The following is a 16,287-nucleotide window of genomic DNA, read 5'->3' on the forward strand; positions in this document are numbered from 1 at the left end:
CTACAGTTGTTTTATTCGAGTAACGACGCATTATATCTTTCTAAATCCACATACATGTACCTACAATTCCCCACCACAGGGCGTCAGCATAGCTGCCAAACTCGGTAGCGCCACTGCTGTCCACCGCGTCCTTCTCTGCCAGGTACACAAAGTAGGAGGAGAAGATCAAACCCAGGAAGCCGATGTACAAGGTCGTAATCAGTTCCTGAAAATGCATGTCCACACAAATACATGACACGGGAAGTGTTGGCTGTCGGGCAGAAACCTCTTACTGTATATCTCCAATTTGCAGACAATCTTCCTATATAGATGTAGGGTGTTAAAAGTTAGCCAGATATATATTTTTTTTACAGTGTATTAACTCAATTTGCTGGGGGGTGGAAGCTCTGTAAATGATCAGAGGATAAAGCGCATGTGATATGTGCCGCCCTGCAAGTTTTTTTGTCCTAATATAAACCAAAATAATCCATAAGCCTATAAACCTATATTGGTTGTGCTATAAAAAAATTGCTGCTTAGCAGAAATTGAATATAAAAGAAAATTAAATCTAAAGATATTTGAACCAAACGAGTGTGTACAAATGGTGTACAAATGAGTGTACGAATGGAACCAAATGTAACATTGATTTTACAATTTAAAATTGGAGGTCCCAGAGATATAAATGCGATTAAATGGGGGTCCGTAGATTAACGCATGTCAAACTGGGGCGGTCCTAGAAATTAAACGGGTTGAGAATGACTCTGATAGAGCCGTAAAAAATCTTCTCTTTTCGGGGTCCTTGACATGAAAAGTCAGGGAAGCTGTACCTGCCGATGAATGAAGACAACGGAGCCTAGGAGACGCCAGGTTCCTCCTTGTCGGTCCACGTGCAGCATTCGTAAGATCTGCAGGAAACGAATCCCTCTAGATTTGTGTAAAAAATAAATAATACACACAGTGTATCGAAATTATTCAAAATTCCATTCTTTATGTGTTAGATTTGTGCAGTATCTGATGTCATGGACACTGGGGGCTCACTTCCTTCCTGGGACTACAATTCCCATAATAATTTTGGTGCACTGCTCGTCCTTGTGGATAGGGAGGGGAGGGCTGTTTTACTGAGACAACATATAAGTCCAGGAAGTAAAGTGTCAAACAGTGAGCTTGTGACATCAGAGACACTGGGCTCACTGCTAAAATCTAAAAGATCTATAAAACCACATATTACACACATAAAGACCCCCAGGAAAGTGTCCCTTTAATTACTTTTCCTGGGGATCCCCAGGAACCGCCCCAGCGTGCGCGCACGCACGCACGCACGCACGCACGCACGCACGCACGCACGCACGCACGCACGCACGCACGCACGCACGCACGCACGCACGCACGCACGCACGCACGCACGCACGCACGCACGCACGCACACACACACACACACACACACACACACACACACACACACACACACACACACACACACACACACACACACACACACACACACACACACACACACACACACACACACACACACACACACACACACACACACACACACACACACACACACACACACACACACACACACACACACACACACACACACACACACACACACACACACACACACACACACACACACACACACACACACACACACACACACACACAGTGTCTTACCTAACAGCAGAAGTGGCGAACATCTGGCCCTTGGAGCCGACTGTCAGTACAATCATTGAGGCAACAACTACAATCAGGTCTGGATGGAGACAGAAAGAAACACATTTAATGGAGGCCCCTTTCGAAGCTTCCCAACTCCACAACTTTGGCATCAGAGACTCGGCTTTTGATACCCCGGCATCGACGACTCGGCGTGGATGACCTTTCGCCCATTTCTTCCTTGTTTCATTAGGTTTCATCGGTTCTATTCAATAACAATACTCTTAGACGCTATTGATTTGATTGGTCGTGGTGTGGTCCTTGGCTAGTGAATGAGTAGTATTATTGTTTTCGCTGTTGACATGGTTCTGACCTAGCAGGGAATTAGCAGAATGGTGTATATCCCATTCTGGGCAGGAACCCATTTTGGTCTTAGCATTATGTTATGCTTTAGCTATTGAAAAATAGCAGATCTACAAGCTCATAGCGCGCCACCAGCTTGTAGGTCTGCTATTTTTGAAAAATCAAATACATTTTTAGAATCTGATCTCAGGTCAGAATGGGTTAATAATGACACTGTCAGGATGCAATAAAGACATTTTTAGAATCTGATCCCAGGTCAGAATGGGATATATGTGTTCTGTTTGAACTAGCGTAGGGCTCTTCACGGGTCACCCGATTCCCCAAATACCCGACAGGACCCCGAGACCTGTACGGGCCAGATCCATATTTGTGACCAATTTTGACTGAGGGACTGCCATTGGATATTCCATGTCATATGAAAGCAGGGAATCATAGCTTCAAATTGGCATATTATGTGACCGGGGACAGTGGTTTGATATACAAGGGGGCCATGGTCATTTTTCAATTCTTTATATATTATGAAACTGCACACTGTAACCTTTCATATTATGATGTATTGCTCATTGAAATGGGGGGGGGGGGAGGGATGAAGAAGATATGACCATTTGAAACTTGTTGAACCAGAAACCCCAAATTAGAGAATTCCCCCTTCAAAGATTTCAAAGAATTTAGCACCTCTGAGCCCAGGAATGGGTGTGACAATAGATACTTGTCTCCACCCCTAGATACTTGCATAAACACTCCCCCCATCCACTAACCACTCCCCCCACTAGGTTAGCTGTAAACTGCACAGAATGACACTTAGTAAAACCAAGTAGGCTATCATTTATTCCATGAAGTTACTTGTAGTGCTTTTAATTGCTAAATGTACTGCAAAGCAGTATAATTGTATCTGTAGGCAGCTGGACAAAATCCCCAAAGAGAAGAATAAGGTCATCTAGAACTCTTAGAATAATAATAAATAGAGATGAGAAAGTATCAATATTGCAATATAGAAATATAGGACGGACGTTGTTTAGTGTATGTTTTGTAATAATACAATCTAAAAGGTAACTAGTAGGCTAATTGAGTTTTCAAATAAATACATGTGGAGTAAAACTACTTGCAGCTATAACACTGCAAGTAGGCTATCATTTATTCCATGAAGTTACTTGTAGTTTTAGACCCATGCTTTTAATTGCTAAATCAAAAAAATGTACAAAAGTACCTTTTTACACCTAAATGCATGGCTTGAATCAGCCGTGCACTGATGTGAAAGAGTTAAAACCTTACCAACAGAAAGTCAGGGGAAAAAATACCTTAGACGTTTGTTATGATCCTTCCACTTTTAACAAGATCACACTAGGATTTGTACTACACTATGTCTTCACACACAACAACAACAATGTCATGGATTGATCAACTTATAATAAAAGACAAATTTCACCGCGATGCGCGATCACAATGTTATTCATTCATGTATTGATCATCAGGCAGCAGCATCCAACGGTAATAAAGTTACAAAGATTAACACACAGTGCTAAACATGCACATGTGTGCACTGAAATAAAGGGCAGAAGAATGGATTTACAAGTAAGACAATCTCGTCAGACCACAAACAAACATAAAACTGGCAGCGACCTTTTTCTTCAGTGGACGACGACGGGTAAATCAGTTAATTTATACTTTTATTACAATATCCAACAGCATCATATCAAGTTAACAATAATGATGATGTTGTGTTTACTATTTACTATACACAGAAACACACTGCACGGCTACTGTAACTGGAGAACAAAGATAGCTACGGACAATCGAAACGACTATGTAAAAAATACGTGCAGGAATGTTCACACCCCCAAAATAAGGCAAATAATCTGTAATTATAGAGACATTTTTGCAATGTAAATACAACGACTTAATGACACTAAAACGACTTTCTGATGGAATAAAAACATTCTTTAACATTCCAACTGTGTTAATGTGGCTAAAAACGAAAACCACCCAAAAAATTAAAAAATATGTATTTTGGTCTACTGTGAAGTTTCATTAGAGCCGATTGAGTAATGTCTTGCAGCGAGTTGAGAAAACAGGCTTGAAAGGTTCACTTCTGTGGTCTCTAACATTACACCTAGCTACACGTTTAAGCATTCATATTTACATGTCAATTTCAGCTCTGACACTGTTATTTCAGACATGCTCTAGTATGTGAAGAGTCTGCCTGTGCAGCTATTAACTCATTTTGAAAAGCTGGAATTTGCGCGATGGCAGGCTCTGTCAAATCTAGGTCACATTTTATCAAAATCACTCAGGGTGATATCGGTATCGGTTTCTATTAACTTGGAATGCAGGTAATGCCCGAGTGGATTCGAGAAGACCCCTACTATACTGTGTGACTTCACACTCAACTGGGTGTTTTTTTTCTTCATTTACAAACCTATAATGGAGATTGGTTTCCTGGCGAAGCGTAGCCTTCCCCAGAAGCCGACATATTTACTCCGGCAGCCTGCTGACCAGAGACGAACGACGTATTCCACGCCGAAGAACACCACCAGGACTATCTCCTGCCAGTTAGAACAAAAGAACCAATTAGATTAGGTGGGAACCTGCGGCGTTACCGTTTTGGTGGCATGTCCATGTCAGGATTTTCCAAATGGCACAAATGACAGATCTATATTCCACATGCTTGTTTATATATATATTTGTTTCTCTTAATATATTTTTTATCCCACGATTTTGTAACCCATTTTTCACCCCTGTGTCAAACATCTACTGTGATCCTGGGCTCTACACACCCTCCGCCAACCTGGGGAGAGCAACGGACTTAACTCATGCTTCCTTCATGCCTGAGTGTCCAAGTTGCTCCTTTACACCTGACAGGGGGGGAGTTTCCCTGGTTGGACGTAGCGCGTGGAAGGAACACGTTATTCCAACCAGTTCCTTTCCCCTCCATCAGGCGCCCCGGCTGGCCAGGGGGAGGCAGTTTAGAGACCATGATTACTGCATGTTTTTTGTGAGGGTACCTACCCTAGGGGAAACGGGGAGAACATGCAAACTCCACACAGAAAGGCCCTTTCGCCAACCCCGCCTTCGGGTATGGGCACTGATGACGCGGAGGAGGAAACACGCCGCCAGCACCCACAGTGCCCCGAGCGGGAATCGAACCCATATATATTTGTTTCTGCCTTCATTGATAGGATGAAAGTACTGTGACAGGAAATGGGGATAGGTGGGGGGGGGGGCGGGGGGGAGACACGTGGCAAAGGCTGTCGGGATCGGGAGTCGAACCCGCAGCACGCCGTCAGGCTGGCTCAGCAGCCTCTAGGTTCCCACACGGTTGAGCTAACCGTCTGGGCCGTGTTATATTCTATAGGCTTGTTGTCCTGGTAAACCAGTCTTCTGCAGACCGGTCTGACCCCCCAAGCACTATAGATTGGCGTTTTGCTGAAGCCAAACATTGGAAGTGTCTGTGTGTCAATCAGCAGACCCTGATCTGAGTGCAGACGCTGTTTTGGCTCTTGCAATTTGTTGGGGGGGGGGGCAAAACGCCCACCCAGCACTCGCTCGTGCCCGCACGTATTTCGGACGGTTTTAGGTGGATTACATCGGCCGTTAGCCAAACAAGCTAAAAGTTGCTACATTTTGTTACGTTAAGCTCCCGCTTACAGGGAATTAAACGATTACGTCAATAACGTCAGTGGCCATGAGGGATTTATTGATTTATTACGTCAATTACGTCAATTACCATAAGGGGGTTAAGGCAACCGGCCGGTTCCACGCACTGCACAATGTGCCCTTTTTTCCACTTGAGCACCTGCCCCTCTAAATGTCTGTGCACGCCACTGAGCTCCCTTTATTTGCAGGTGGAAAGAGATGGAGAAAGAAAGAAAGTGGAAAACAGGTCAGACGATATCATTATGTGCGCTGCATGGTGCTTTAGAAATAGCAAGGGGAATGAGGCAGTTGGAAGTATAACAGGAGCCTTAATGTAGTCTACTGATCATTATGATGATTGTTATTGATAAAAGTAGAACAAACACAGCACCTAATATCTGTCTGAAGTTATAAACATGGCGTCCTTGGTATAATATGCCCTTATTTCTTTCTCTTGGGAGATTGGAAGTGGGCCCTGGGGCCTAAACCATAAGAACTGTGGTCCAAAAATGAACAAACTGTCTTGGCGATATTGTCAGTCAGTCATATTTGATACAGTCTGTTTCTAGTGAAAATGAAACTATAATTCGGCATCAGTAACATTAGCGTTTTCTCTCAGTCAGTTGATTCTTCATACATATGAGTGAAACGGCCAGGATGACTTTTTTTTTTAATTTTGCAACCGAATGGCTGGAAAATGGAAATTAAGAGATTGTGGTGTCACAGTCCGCTCCTCGGACCGTGAACTTTGACTGTCCTTATTTAGATTTTGGACTATAATATGTATTTATGTCATTTATATGTATTTGCTCATGTATTCCTGACTGTTTCTCGTTGGTTTTGGTTTTCTGTTACTCTGTTGTTGCCTTAGTTTTGTGTATCTTATTTTGTAGTATTGTTCCTAGTGTTTCCTGTCTTCCTAGTTACTGTTAGAGGGGGTCACGAGACATGGCCAAAGCATTTCCGGAGGTCCCCAGCCAAAAACGTTGAGAACACCTGGTCTAAACCAATCCTTGCCACACACACACACACACACACACACACACACACACACACACACACACACACACACACACACACACACACACACACACACACACACACACACACACACACACACACACACACACACACACACACACACACACACACACACACACACACACACACACACACACACACACACACACACACACACACCCACACACACACCTGGGACTCGGAGCTGACCAGTAGGCTACAACCACAGTTTTATATTTTGTTGACCAGCACCAACAAACCGGACAGATGTATGGAGAATGACTGGAAGCGATGATGATTGGAGGGCTTGTCTGCATGACAATGACCTAGAGAGTCTCTGAGATTCCACCATTTTCTGGCAACAGACTCAGTGGAGATCAAGAAGCACTGATGTTATACAGTGCATACACAACATGGCGGCGGTGGCTGAGGGGTATAGAGTGAGCCAGTTCGAACCCTGTGGGCTCCCCCAGAGTTAGTGTCGAAGTGTCCTTGAGCAAGACACTGAACCCCTAATTGCTCCCGATGTGCTGGTTGGTTGCCTTGCACGGTTTCTGCCGCCATCGGTGTATGAATGAATGTATGTGTGAATGGGTGAATGTAATCTTATGTAAAGCGCCTTGGATAAAGGCGCTATATAAATGCACCATATTGGTTCATGTTAAAACATGAACCAATATTGTACATAAATGGAGATTTGAATTCAAACACTGTGTCAAATCTGTACATGCGATTATTATAGATCAACATGCACAGAAACAACAGTACTCCTCTAAACCCTACTGCACTTAATGCTCTGTGCTCTATAGAATTCATTTAAGCTTTCAGTCTGGCCTATAGTACTGATCCTTGAGCAACGAAATGTACCCAGAAAATCAATCTCATCTCACTGTTACAGAAACACGAGGCCACTATAATGAACTGGAGGAATGGAGCCAGTGATTGCCTGCCCCACCGTGATCACCTCTCCCTTATAACATTGACGAGTGTTTAAAGATGGAAGCCGTCCTGAGAGCAAATCAATACATCTGTTTTTAAATGGACTCTTAACAGTGATGCGATTCATTTGTGGTGAATGATTAGGAAACGCGAAGCAGCAGTCTGTTAGGAAGTTAATGCAACAGATGTTTCAATTCCAGGGGGGCTGCATGAGGATGAGGGATGGTTGGAAATTATAAGACTCCCATCTCCAAAGTCACAACACGCCGATTATTCCATCTATCCTCACTTGAACTGGCAAGTTCAACTCTGTCCGCCATTATATTATAGTGACACAGTCATGTCAGGTCGCTCTCATTCCTGCAAAACAATGTTTCCCAGCCTATAGCGTCAAAGATCACCAAGGCCAGCTTGTCTGTTTGAAGGTAGTTCGTTAAAAATATATTGCACCAAAGAAATAAATGATACGCAGAGTTAGTTCAGTCACATATACTCTAGCTCAGTGGCCTTGTGGTTAGAGTGTCCGCCCTGAGACTGGGAGGTCGGGGTTCGATCCCCGGCCGGGTCATACCAAAGACTCTAAAAATGGGACCCAGTGCCTCCCTGCTTGACACTCAGCATCAAGGGTTGGATTTGGGGTTAAGGATCCCTGCGACATACTAGCGTCATGTCCAGGGGGTGTACTTGTACATCAAGCTGCCTCATGCTACAGAAACAGGAGATAGGCTCCTGCCCTATGGGCCTCATGGCTCAGCAAGGCTATACTTACTACTCGAGCGTGTTCATGCTATGCTCAAAGGGACATTAGTGTATTCGAGGGGTTAATATGCTGCATTACTATGTGGGTTATATACAGTGTTTGCAGACCCACATGACATTCGCTGATGTGGCAGGGTATTTAAGGCAAATATGGTATTCGTTTTGCATTCCCCCCCCCCCCCCAGCCACTGCGTTAGTTTTACTGAGGTTAGGTTTAGGTATGCTTTACTGAGGTTAGGTTTAGGTATAGTTTTACTGAGGTTAGGTTTAGGTATAGTTTTACTGAGGTTAGGTTTAGGTATAGTTTTACTGAGGTTAGGTTTAGGTATAGTTTTACTGAGGTTAGGTTTAGGTATAGTTTTACTGAGGTTAGGTTTAGGTATAGTTTTACTGAGGTTAGGGTTAGGTTTAGGTATAGTTTTACTGAGGTTAGGGTTAGGTTTAGGTATCGTTTTACTGAGGTTAAAGTTAGGGTTAGGTTTAGGTATAGTTTTACTGAGGTTAAGGTTAGGGTTAGGTTTAGGTGTAGGCTGTCAATCACAGCGACTGGCCAGTCACAGCGCACCATTTACTCAAATGAGGAAACGGGAACCATATCAGCGTATTTAGGCTCACTAGACGGCTTATGGTTCCTGGTTGTTGTTATGCACTGTTTGCTCCCACCACCGCCGCCCCAGCACCACCGGTGGGCTCTGTTATTTATGTTCCCCATGTTGTTTTGTTGTTGCTCTTCATGTTTAATGATGGTGTTTAATTGTGACCAGATTTTGCCTGAGACTGCCATCGCAGCTTTCTAGCTTTTCTAGCTATTCACCAGAGGAGAAAACCCTTTTTTTTTCTCCCTTTTTTTCAAAATGACTTAACACAGGCAGACTCTTCACATACTAGAGCATGTCTGAAATAAGTGTCCGAGCTGAAATTGACATGTAAATCACTCATTCTTGAGATGAGGGACAAAAGTGGAAAAAACATGTCCCACACATAAGAGCCTTATTTTATGTAAAAAATAAATTAATTCATAAAAATAAAAGCACTTAAGTGCACAAAGTTAAGTGTAATACAGTTGTGTATTATTATGCCCTTAATTTCATTATAATTGTTTTCATATTCCATCTGAATTAGTTAAAAGCAGGCCCTGTACCCAAAAAGGCCTGTATTTAGCCTGTCCCCAGCAAGTGGCCACAATTTCAAACTGCCAAAAAAGTGTCTAATACTGTCACAATCACATAAATATACATACTAAATTAAAGTAGATTGTCAACAACATAGCAAATAATATACACAGTTAATTTTATTTTATATTTCTATTTTCTATTAAATATCTCATATCAAATGTTCGTCCCACGTCTCCGTCAACTCCGTCAGGTTTTTTAAAAAGTCTTAAATTAATCAGAAATTTTGTCGACAGATTTAGCCTGAAGACTCCTTTTCCAAGTCCCATTTATATTTGTTGCAACAGTGGAGTACCTGGTCTGACAAGCATTCAATTGTTTGATATTTTAAACAAACAATGTTGATAACAATGTGGTCACAGCTTTTACATGTCAACTCCGTCTGCACATTTTTATGATCTTTGTTAAGAATTCCAAAATAATGTTTATTATTTTAGTTTAGGGGTTAGGTTTAGCTAACAAAATTAAGCAAAAACAAAATGGCTACATTGTACTAAAGAGGGTTAAGATGAAAACAAATGCCATTTTGTCAACTCCGTCAGACGTCAACTCCGTCAGATTTTGTGTCTGACGGAGTTGACGTGTATCTGACGGAGTTGACAAAAGTGTTCCTAAAACAATAAAATTATTGTTTTTGAATAATGGGCAGTATTCTAATTTGGCACACAGTTAGAGCATGCCTTAAGGCAGTGTTTCTTAACCTGTGTCCCGCGGTAGTTTACTGTGCCTTCTGATCTGTCAGGTGTGCCTCGAGATTTTGACCGAAAGTAACACTAGCCCACCCCCGAAAGCGCTAGCTAGGCGTCCTATTGTTGTGTTGTTGTTGTTGTCACACGTGCGATAACGACATGCCGACGGAACAATAGACTCTAACGACCATCGGCCATAGAAATGTTGATCGCGCCTGGCAACTTTACTGTATAAATGGGGCACAGACATGGCATTCACATTCTACAGCTACTACAAGATGGAACCAGCCGCAAAAAAGAGATGCATCCAGAAGACTCTACATTTCGCTCCCTCCAGAAAGACACCACCACCACCACCACCAGAACCCGACAGCACAGACAGCGCCGCCGTGTCACCTGCATCTGATGACGGCACAGCAAGCGGCCCCTCGCCGCCGGGGGGAACAACGGCGACTACTACCAACGCAACGCCTACAAAGAAAGCCACTGCCAGACTGTACCGTGATGATTACATTAAGTTTGGCTTCACGTTTACTGGGGATACAACGTACCCGATTCCGCTGTGTATAGTTTGTGGATTCAAGCTTGCAAACAGCGGCATGGTTCCGAGTAAACTGAAGCGTCACCTTGATACCAATCATGATGAACTCGCTACAAAGGACAAAGACTTTTTCGTGAGTTTGAAAGAAAAAAAGGAGAAAGACACAACGAAGCAGGCAAGTCTCTTGATACGCAGTACCACTAAGAGTTCTGAAAAAGGTCTGGAATTAAGCTACGAAATCGCAGAGATGTTGGCACAGTTTAAAATGCCACATACATTGGCAGAAACAGTAGTAGCCAAAACTATGAAACTCATAGGGCGTCACTATTTGCCACCAGATATTGTAAAGGAATTAGCAAATGTGCCGCTCTCAAATGACACAATTGGCCGACGCATTGAAGACATGTCTGCAGATATCGAGAGTGTTGTCATACACAAAATTATGAGGAGTGGTAAATTTGCACTGCAAGTGGATGAATCAACAGATATAAGTGGACACGCACAGCTGTTGGCAAACGTGAGATTCATTGATTGTGACGCGGATGGTGACTTCATCAGAGAGAATTACCTGTTTTGCAAACAACTGCCTGGAAATACAACAGGTACAAAAGTGCTCAAGTTTAAGACCATTGTATTGTGGCAAAAGATGTTTTTCTCTTTTTTTTTTTTACAACTCCTTTTTTTATTTAGAAGTATTACTTTGCATTGACAAATTGAACATGTGTGTGCTATATTTTGTATGAGTTTTCAAAAATAAATTGGTGAAACTGAGGCACTGTCTCTGTCCATTTCTTTCTCTTTAAAATTTAAATTTGACGAGTGCTGTCATGTGTGTTTTTAAAAGTATATTGGGTTCATATATATATATATATATATATATATATACACATTCACCGGTGTATATATACAGTATATACACACACCGTATATCTAGGTGTGCCCCGAGATTTTTAGGCTATGAAAAGTGTGCCCTGGGACAAAAAAGGTTGAGAAACACTGCCTTAAGGAACATTTTTGGCTATGGGGCCATCACAGATTTGTCTCGTGGTGACCATGGCAGCCATATTACAAAAGAGCCGCCACCTGATGTTATTTTACAATAACTCAAGTTCTACACCACCTAGGATCTTGATTCTGGTGACTAAGACCTCATTTTCAAGGATGAGGGATACAGTGGTACAATTTAGACTTTCCCTGTGACCATGGCAGCCATTTTTCAAAATGGCCGCCACCTGCTGTTATTTTACAATAACTCAAGTTCTACACCACCTAGGATCTTGATTCTGGTGACTAATCATACATTTTCAAGGATGTGGGGTACATTGGTAATATTTAGATTTGTCCTGTGACCATAGCAGCCATTTTTTTTTCAAAATGGCCGCCACCTGCTGTTATTTTACAATAACTCAAGTTTTAGACCACCTAGGATCTTGATTTTGGCGACTAATCATACATTTTAAAAGATGAGAAATACAGTGGTACTATTTAGATTTGTCCTGTGACAATGGCAGCCATTGTTTTTCAAAATGACCACCAACCTGCTGTTATTTTACCAATAACTCAAGTTTTAGACCACCAAGGATCTTGATTCTGGCGACTAATCATTACATTTTCAAGGATGAACTTTCTCTGGGAGAGGTAAGGGCTTATTTCAGGTGCAGGTTGAGTTTCTACTGACAGGACATTAAAAGGAGGTGGGCTTTCTGGCCTTTGACTTGCCCCTTTCAGGTACAGATGCACAGTTTGACTTCACTGGCCACTGCAGGGAACTGTGGGGGAGAAACTTTGGTCTCTTGACACCCCGATTAGGTTCAGGGTTTTTTTTGGTGGAGACTTGCCTTTCATGACATCTTTGCTGCAGCAGTTGATCTCCTTACTGCCAGTGGTGGCACACTCTGGGTCTCTGGGGCATTGTATCTTGGTGGCCTCCTGCCAGTGTTTCTCCATCCTTCTCCTGAGCTCTGTGTTCTGGGGCTCTGTTATAGTCTTGGCTGGAGATTGCTTTCCTGCAGGGTCCAGCCCAGTCTTGTGCAGATGGCTGCTGGCCCACCTGGAGGCCCCAACCTCACTTGTTCGGTTGGTGTGATTAGGTGGGGTGGTCTTCCCCAATCAGGATGAGGGGTTTGACCCTTTCAAACGGCAGTCTGGCCAAGTGTCTGTATTTAGTTGTGAGTTTAGATACAGGATACGATTGCTCACCCAGCCCCAGGTGACATGAGGTGAAGGCTCCTTGGATTTGGTAACATTGCTTTGGTTGACATGCTGGGGACACAGAGAAAGACACTGATGCCTTCAGTGTCTGCACATCCTGCCTGATGGTCCTGAAGCCAAATCTTCTGTCTTCAGTCTTTCGCTCACTGTTCACTGCTCACTGTTCACCTCACCGAATTTAGCCCAAGGAGTTTGACCCCTAGTTTGGCCATAGACCCCCTAGTTTGGCCATAGCCACTTGCCCAAATGTGCCGACATGTGCTGACCTCATCACATCTGTGATGATGGCTATGGCCGTTTTTAGCCAACGTAGTGTTTTTTGTGCAAAACTAATGCTTGGAATGGATCCAGAATCATGAAAAGCCCTAGTTTGACATGCCACATGCTACTTAAAGCATAATGAAATTTAGAACATTTAGCCTTATATTGGTTGTTGATGGTACCCAACTTTCAGCAGCTGTCAAACATGCCCCTAGGGTGGTCAAATAGAAACCAATGTGGGATATGTTAGTAGACACCTTTACAAACATTGGTGAAGAAAATTCTTGGTAAGAAATGTATTCACAGATTTTATATTATTCCGATAATATTCCCTGAGTAAATTGGTAAAATAATAGCAGGTCCACCATTTTTGAAAATGTCTACCATCCATGGTCACAGGATAAATCTAAATAGTACAACTGTATTCCTCACCCTTGAAAATGTATGATTAGTCACCAGAATCAAGATCCTAGGTGGTGTAGAACTTGAGTTATTGGGAAATAACAGAAAGTTGGCGGCCATTTTGAAAAATCTCTACCATGGTCACAGGACAAATCTAAATAGTACCAATGTATCCCACATCCTTGAAAATGTATGATTAGTCACCAGAATCAAGATCCTAGGTGGTGTAGAACTTGAGTTATTGGGAAATAACAGAAAGTTGGCGGCCATTTTGAAAAATGGCTGCCATGTTCACAGGGCAAATCTAAATAGTACCACTGTATTCCTCATCCTTGAAAATGTGGGATTAGTCACCAGAATCAAGATCCTAGGTGGTCTAGAACCTAAATCAGTTAAACTTGTCAACTCCGTCAGATGTTCGTCAACTCCGTCAGACGTTCGTCCCGTGATGTTTTTGTTAATTTCCAAAGAAATAGAAAATTCGCTGTCAAATCTTTTGTGCTTATGTATTGAAACACCAACTGAAATGATACGTAATGATGTTTTTTTTTTTTTTTACATGGTTTTCATGTTATAATATTGAAAATAAAGGTTGAAAAGACGGTTTTGAGAAATTGGATATTTCATAATAGTGTGATATTGGAACAAAATAATATTAAAAGATTTGTATTACTTAACTTGATTACTGAAAGCCATTATAAGATAACTGAGGACTTTATATTATTGTTGAAATGATAAAATTCAATTAAAAGGGATTTTAGTGTGTCTGACGGAGTTGACATGAATCAGGTATTAAGTGCATAAATGTCCCATTTTAGAAAGAAATGTTATGCGAAAAACCTGTTCCTTCTCAAGATTGGTAGTTGAGACCTGTGTCTACAAATACATCTATTTGATTTGAATGTATCTTAAAAAAAAAAAAAAATCCAGTTTGAAAAAAGTTTTGTCCCTTATCTCAAGAATGGGTGAAATATGAAATAAATGCAGCTAGGTGTAATGTTAGAGACCACAGAAGTGAACCTTTCAAGCCTGTTTTCTCAACTCGCTCAACTTTTCTGCAAGACATTAACTCTATAAGCCATATCTCCTATTTGGTGGGCCAAACTGTCAATTTGAAGCTACGATTCCCTGCTTTCATAGGACATGAAAAAACACGAACATTAAAAAAAATCCAATGGCAGTCCCTCAGTCAAATTTAGTCACAATTGTTCCGAGCAGGGAGAAAATTGCAGCAGAGCCCGAACGTCAAGATAAAATATTATATGCACACTTTCATTCTCATTCTATAATAAATATTGGTTAAATCTATTTGTGAGTTATCTGACTGAAATAAACTGTGTATATGACGAATGAATGATGTGTGGGACCCAGGAAGAGTAGCTAGTACCATTGGAATCAGCCAATGGGGATACTCCTAATGTAGTTATAAATACATTCTGTAAATGTCAAAGGAACTACAAAGCTGGTAATAGTCAATATAGTTGTGCTAGTAGAGATCTGATTATGAGTGAAATAAATGAATACATTTAAAAAAAAATGAAAGAAACAATTCAGGCTTACGGATTCCCTGCTTTCATTTCTGTTTTCTGAAAAGCACTTGAGATTGTTTGTCAAGATGCGATTCCTGCCTTATTTCCTTTTCGTACGAAGTGGGCAGAATAAAAAGTAGTAAACTTTGGATTGGATGGTTTGCGTTTTTAATATACATACACAACCCCGTTCCTTTGAAAATGATGTCCTGTGAAGAATGACTTGTTTCTTGATGAATTAAGTGTGGAAAAGCTTTATCGGAGCATGCTGCACCTCCATGTAAACAACAGATAGGTCTGTGTTTGTCGATAACCTTCCCCGTGGAAAGATTTAAAGGTATATTCAGTGATTTCACTTAATTCAAATATCACTTATTTTTTTGTTTTGTTGTGATAATCCTCTCTACTATAGAGTGTTCCTGCCTGTCCCCAGTTAACCCCTGGGGGTCAAAAAACCTTAGGTTTCGTTTTTGGCTCTCTATCCTGATTGGATGAAAGGCTTTGCCACCTAGCCAAAAACGACGTTTTTTGAGTGAAATCACTGAATATACCTTTAACACTCCACCAAGCTTCTGTGTCGCAGAGGGGAGCTAAGAAAGAACACAATAAGTCCAAACCCAAACCTACTGGAGATAGCCTACTGGAGATACCAAGAGAAGTCACTCGCGCTTCGGCCAGTTGAAGGTAGGAGGAGCACGTGATTTCTCAGCGGGGACAACTTGAATCAGAGAGAATAATATAATATGGGGGCATGTCAGGAGAGACTGCTATACTACTAAATAAAATACCTGTGCACTCGACTGGTCTGCGCACGTATTTATTATTTAGCAGGGGTGAGTGACGTTTCGACCTGTTTCTCTCTCAGACTTAAACTGTTTGACTCTCTCTCCTAAAGTGCCCAGGAGGTATATATCATTATTCTATTGGAGATAGTTTCCCAACCAGTGGTCCAAGGACCATTGGCGATCCAAGACTATAATTGCAGGTGGCCCATGGGAAAATAAAAGGTGAACGCTTTTTGGGAAAAAACACACGCGGCGCGCACTTACACTTACAAAATGTACTACTGATGTACAGTACTGTAATACTGGAAACAGACTGCAAAAAAGCTTCTTTCCCTGATCAGATAC

At 41.9% G+C, this 16,287-nt stretch overlaps 1 protein-coding gene across 1 annotated transcript in view; it reads right to left on the minus strand.

The window, feature by feature from the left end:
- kcnq1.1 (potassium voltage-gated channel, KQT-like subfamily, member 1.1) overlaps positions 1 to 16,287 on the minus strand; it is a gene marked incomplete at both ends in the record, with an annotated part of 65,846 nt that overhangs the window by 27,211 nt on the left and 22,348 nt on the right. Inside the window, 4 exons of the mRNA XM_080771460.1 lie at positions 65 to 205; positions 807 to 903; positions 1,660 to 1,738; positions 4,418 to 4,544. Of these exons, the coding sequence (XP_080627586.1) occupies positions 65 to 205; positions 807 to 903; positions 1,660 to 1,738; positions 4,418 to 4,544 (444 nt within the window). The remainder of the gene's footprint in view (positions 1 to 64; positions 206 to 806; positions 904 to 1,659; positions 1,739 to 4,417; positions 4,545 to 16,287) is intronic.

Source organism: Protomyctophum bolini (genome assembly GCF_963924005.1).
Source record: "Protomyctophum bolini genome assembly, chromosome: 1".
Taxonomy (NCBI): Eukaryota; Metazoa; Chordata; class Actinopteri; order Myctophiformes; family Myctophidae; genus Protomyctophum; species Protomyctophum bolini.